The sequence below is a fragment of the Alligator sinensis genome, unplaced genomic scaffold (genome assembly GCF_000455745.1).
Source record: "Alligator sinensis unplaced genomic scaffold, ASM45574v1 scaffold709_1, whole genome shotgun sequence".
NCBI lineage: Eukaryota > Metazoa > Chordata > Crocodylia > Alligatoridae > Alligator > Alligator sinensis.
Genome location: NW_005842208.1, coordinates 369,166 through 374,418, shown reverse-complemented (window position 1 = coordinate 374,418; position 5,253 = coordinate 369,166). Strand labels below are relative to the sequence as shown.

Genomic DNA, 5,253 nt, shown 5'->3' with positions numbered 1-5,253 from the left:
GCTCTTGCTGCAGTGTGGGCACTGGAAGGGCTTCAGCTCTGTGTGCCGGGCAAAGTGGCGCCGTAAGTCTGAGCGGTACCGGAAGCTTTTGTCGCATTCAGAGCAGTGGAAGGGCACACGGGCACCTGTCCCATTGTCCGTCAGTGGGGCTGGTGGGCAGGCATCCTCTGGGGCTGAACAGAGAGCTGTGGGGGCCTCCCCTGGCCCCTCTGCCACATCCTTACCATAGCACTCCATGCCCGCTAGGTCCCACAGGGGCTCTGGGAAGTAGAAACCAAAGCAGTCAGTGGGGCTGGAGGTGCCCTGTCAGCTTCCCCACTTGCACCAAGGGGACCCTTGAGGGAAAGGGAGCTGTTGGCACGCTACTGGCAAAGGAGGCGTCCACTCACGCAACTCAGTAACAGCCACGAGAGACAGGGAAACCGGGACACACAGAAATCCAGCAAGTGTACCACACTGGCATGGAGAATCTTGGGTACAGCTGGGGAGAGACCCCAGGGTTCCGGGCTCCCAAACCCCATCTCCTGCTGCTGTAACCCACCAGATCCCATCTCTATCCCAGAACTAGAAAAAGCCCAGGCATCTTGGCTTCCTGCCCTCACTGTAATGCCCATGAGCACCCAGAGAAGTTCCCAGGTGGGTACAGAAGGATGGAGTGCTTTTTTTAGCATGGCTGACCTGAAGGTGTATTAACAGCTGAAGCTGTGTGTAAGGAAGGCATCGGCAGAAAAACCTAGGTGAAGTGAGAGCAGGAGGCTGGGAGCCAAGTACCTGGGTCCCTAACTCAGCTAGGGACTAGGGAGGCAGGACCCTTGGGGGCTGGGGCAGTCCTGGGAGAGGAGAGGGGTTGGGGGTGGGCATTTTCCAATGCGATGGCAGCAGTAGGTCCTGGGGATGGGGCCTTCTTGCCATCTTCGGGGTCCAAGTGAACTCAAGTCAAAGCCAGGAACATCCCTGGAGCCCATTAAGCCAGTTCACAGGACTCCTGCCTGGCAGCCCTCCTCCTCCGGCTCACCAGGCCTCAGTGTCTTGCGGACCTGGGAGGGAACCCAGGAGTCCTGGCTCCTGGCCTCCCTGCTCCTACCCCCAGCCCCCTCCCCTGCCTGAGCTGGGAGGGAACCCAGGTGTCCGGGCTGCCCCCTTCTGCCGGCGCCCGCTCCCTCCTCAGCCCTACTCCCCTCCTCTGCTGCTCTGCCCGGGCCCCGAGGGGGCACTGCCGGCCCTTCCCCGGGCTGCCCCCTCCCGCGGCGCGGCTGGCGGCAGGGCGGGGGTCCCGCCCCAGCCTCGTGGGGTGGGGGCGTAGCACGAGCCCCCGGATTGGACGCCCCCGGGCCCTGCAGGGCGCCCTCCTCACCCGGGCGCGCTGCCCGCCGCGCTTCCTGCCCAGGCCCGGCCTCCCCAGGAAACCGACCGAACCCATCTTTACTATGGGCAAGGCAGAGTGGGCAGCAAGGAACTACCTTGGCGGTGGGCGGGCAAGGGAAATGTAGCACAGGGTCGCCATCTTGACTAAGGGCAAGGAGTGGGCACTGTCACAGAAGCACCATCTTAGCTGAGGGCACGGAGGGCACGCTATTGGACAAGCACCATCTTGGCTATGGGCAAGGAGGAGCCATTTTGACTAGGGGCAAGGTAGCAAGCACGCATGTACTTAGGTGTAGGTATGGACTCGTGTGTGTTTCTGTGCGGACGTATGTCTAGGTGGGCCTGCAGGATGGGGCTTGAAGGAAGTCTCTGGCAGGCTGAGGACACAGCCAGTGGGTGACTTCTTGCCTGTGGGCCAGGCTGTGTGTACTTGGGGGCTGGGTTGGGGCTGGGATTCACCAATAAGGGAACTCAGTGCAACCCCATCTCTGTAGTGGGGAGAGATCCGTAGCTCACCCCTCTGTAGAGGGCATCAAACTACACGGGATGTAGCTATCTCTCTACCCTTTCCTTGATCCTCCAGAGAGAGAGAGAGGGGAGAAGAGGATATCTGGAGCAGAGCTGGGCAGTGGGGGCTTCCCCTGCCTACAGTCCATGCTGCATCACCCACCATGCACGGGGCTCCTCCCTATGTGAGCCCTGCCACCCAATGTGCCATAGGCTGAGTCCTTTGCAGGTAGACATGCATCTGGAGTTTGAGCTGAGCTGAGCTGAGCTGAGCGGAAAGATGGCCTGGGAGAAGGAGGCCAAAGTGAAGCAGAGATCGGGTCTGTGGCACACTTGCCGCCTCTCCATGGTGGGGCAAGAGGCACTCATGAAGGCGGTGTTGCTACCAGTGCTTCTGTACACCACACTGGTCTTCACCCAAATGTGTCATCCGCAAAATCCAGAGAGCCATGTGCATCTTCTGGGGATCCAGAATGAAGAAGGTGGCAAGGAAGACCCTATACAAAGAGAAACAGGCCGGGGGCAAGGGGATGCCATACATCTACCTTTTCCTGTGGGCACGGTATACAAGCCAGATCTGCAAGCTGGCGACTGGGCCAGAGACCAAAACAGCTTGTCTTGTCAAGTATTTTACAGGTCATCTCCTGAGACCATGGGGGCTGTAAGCTCCAGCCAGGGAGAGACCGCGCACCATGGAATACCCCAGGTTCTACAAGGTACTAAAGGATTTCCAGAGTGAGTATGAGCTACAGAAGGAAAGCCCAGAGACCATGTTCCACAGGAAGATACAGAAGGCAGTCAGAGACAGAGATGGGCTATCAACTGTGGAGCTGCTCCCTGATAACAACTGCCAGGCTGTCTCGGACTGGATCTTCCACAAAGACCTAAGAAAAGACCATAGAAACTTGAACTGGCTCATAGCTCATGGCATACTACCAGTGAAGATGTAGAGGCACAGAGCAAGACGAGAGTCTAGACCCAGCTGTCCCAGGGAAAGCTGCCAAGGTGTGAATGAGACCATTGACCACCTTTTTTGGCTCTAACCCTATGCCAAGGGAGTGTGGAAAAAGGTAGGCTGGCTCCTGGAGAAAGTTACAGGAATCAGGCTAATGACAAGGGAGGTGGCTGTATGGGCACCTGACTAAATATCAGGGGTCCCAGACCCACTTTGACCTGTTTGCATCCTGCGTCAGGAGCACCCTGTGGCAATGCAGGAACCTCTTGATGTACAGTCACATTAAGTTTGAGCAAACGGACTGTGTTAAAATGTTTCTGAGCAAACTCCAGTCCTACTTCCAGAAAACGGTGGGAGAGGACAGAGAAAATGCAGCCAACTCCATCTGGAAAAGGGACACGTGGCACAGGGTGTTCAATCCCCTCGGAAAGGGAAGTGGACAGGGAGAACAAATGGGACAGCAACACAACTGGACCTGAAGACAGCGAGCAGGACAACAACAGGATCAGTAGCAGTGAAAGCAACAGCAACATCGACAGCGACAAAGACTGTGAATGAACTGAGAAGGGAAACTCCAAGTCAGAGCTGGGACTAAGAGACTGTATTTGGGTTAGGGAAGGGCAGAGGGTGGGTGTGCGTGGGCACAGGGGAGTGGGTGGTTTTATTAAGGTGGTTTGGAAAAGGTGCAATGGAAGTCTATGATAGAAGGTGTGTGTGCGTATATGTGTGTGTGTATATATATATATATAAAAATTTAATAATAAAAAAAAATGTGGAACTGCAAGGGCAAATCCAGGAGGTGGTGGAGAGATGCAGTCTTACCCCTGTCCCCCTCCACCTCCACTCCTGGCCTGCCTGATGTTTAAAGCCAAGTGCCTGGCACTGACAGCAACATTTCTATTCAGGCAGTAGTGAGGGAATCACTTGACTTCATGACTTATTATAGTCTGAATTTTGATTCCTTCTAAATTCTTCATTCCACAGGTGTTAACAACATTTTTCCTTGTCTAATTGCCTTTCTTCTACAATTCTGCTGTCTGCTAGCAGCTAGTGACTCCTAGCAATGAAGATCCTATTTCACAGTCCTGCAGTCTGGTTTTAACTGTACCTAAAAACATTAACTCAGCTGTGGAAACATGTGAACATGAACTCAGGTGTGGAAATAACTTTCAGTGAAACACTGGATGCACTGCCAAGGTGCTCAAGAAGGCTAGAATTTGTTTTATGAATCTGAAAAAGAGATGGACGCTTAATTCTAATGACTACAGGACTAAGAAAAACAACATCTTTTGATTGTTTTTTGCCAGGTTGGTTGTATTTTTGTACATAATTTATGATATAGCAAATTAATGCCCATTCCAATAAAGTTATATTTGATTTTGCTTTGTTCTTAAACCACACCATCAGCACCACCCCCCACTTTTCAAAATCTGAGATCTACCATGGAACTGCCTCTTTGTAATGTGTCACTGTTTGCTTCTGACTGCACACATGCCCCCATGGACGCAGGGATTCCCAGAGTTCAGACTCCTTCCATCCCATGGGACCAGGCTACAGGTGGAGATGAGACCAGTTAGGGGCTGTCTCCTGGTTCCAAGACACATCCAATGAGGCTGGACATCCAAATTGGGTGGCTATAGGGGGATGGACTGAAGCTGGCTCAGCGGTCACCCTAAGAAGTCGGAGCTCGTTTCCATCAGGGTAAAATTCCCTTCTGGCTCAGGTTAATATTCATTCACAGAGATCAGTTTACTCACAGAGATCTCTGGGTTTCCTCCCAGAAATCATCCTGGGTGTCACCTCTACTGTGGGTGTGTCACACATGACTTTCCCCTTGGGGTCTGGGTGCACCTCTACAGACCAAAGATCACCTCATCTAGAGGTCACAGATTCCTTCATGCTGCAAGTTCAGAGTTTCCTCAGGGTTTAGCGTTCACAGTGGGAACTCGCCTCCCCACACAGATTCTTTCCTCTGGGGCATGTTAGGAGTTCATCCCAAGGGTCAGAAGTTATTTATCAGGGTCACAGTTTACTTTCCCTAGCAGCTGGAGGTCAGCCCTTGCAGATCAAAGTCTCTTCCTGGGGGCCACAGAGCTCCTTGTGCCGCATAATCTCCCTATGGGTCCAGATCTCCACCCCCATCTCTTCTCAAGGAGGTGGTTGACAGGAGTCCCAGGCCTGCCTCTCTGGCAGTAGGCCTACAGGCAGCGTACATGGGTGGAAATGCTGTAGCACAGGGAGTGAAGAAAGTCCCATCCTTGCAGGGGACCCCACGGTGTTAGCAGCTGAAATCCCAGATGGCCACCTCATGAGGGCACTGTGGCATGACTTTGTCCATGGGCAAATCTAGAATTTTGAAGAGCAGGGTGCAAGTGATGTGCTGAATCACCGTATAAGACAATGCAGAATTTCTCCAATTTAAAATA

At 53.5% G+C, this 5,253-nt stretch overlaps 1 protein-coding gene across 1 annotated transcript in view; it reads right to left on the bottom strand.

The window, feature by feature from the left end:
• LOC102373903 (zinc finger protein 420) overlaps window positions 1–1,175 on the bottom strand; it is a 7,912-nt gene extending 6,737 nt beyond the window's left edge. The window contains 3 exon segments of the mRNA XM_025207771.1: window positions 1–10; window positions 13–260; window positions 679–1,175. The exon segment at window positions 1–10 is cut by the window's left edge and continues 1,143 nt beyond it. Of these exon segments, the coding sequence (XP_025063556.1) occupies window positions 1–10; window positions 13–260; window positions 679–721 (301 nt within the window). The 5' untranslated portion in view covers window positions 722–1,175.
• Window positions 1,176–5,253: the final 4,078 nt, after the last annotated feature.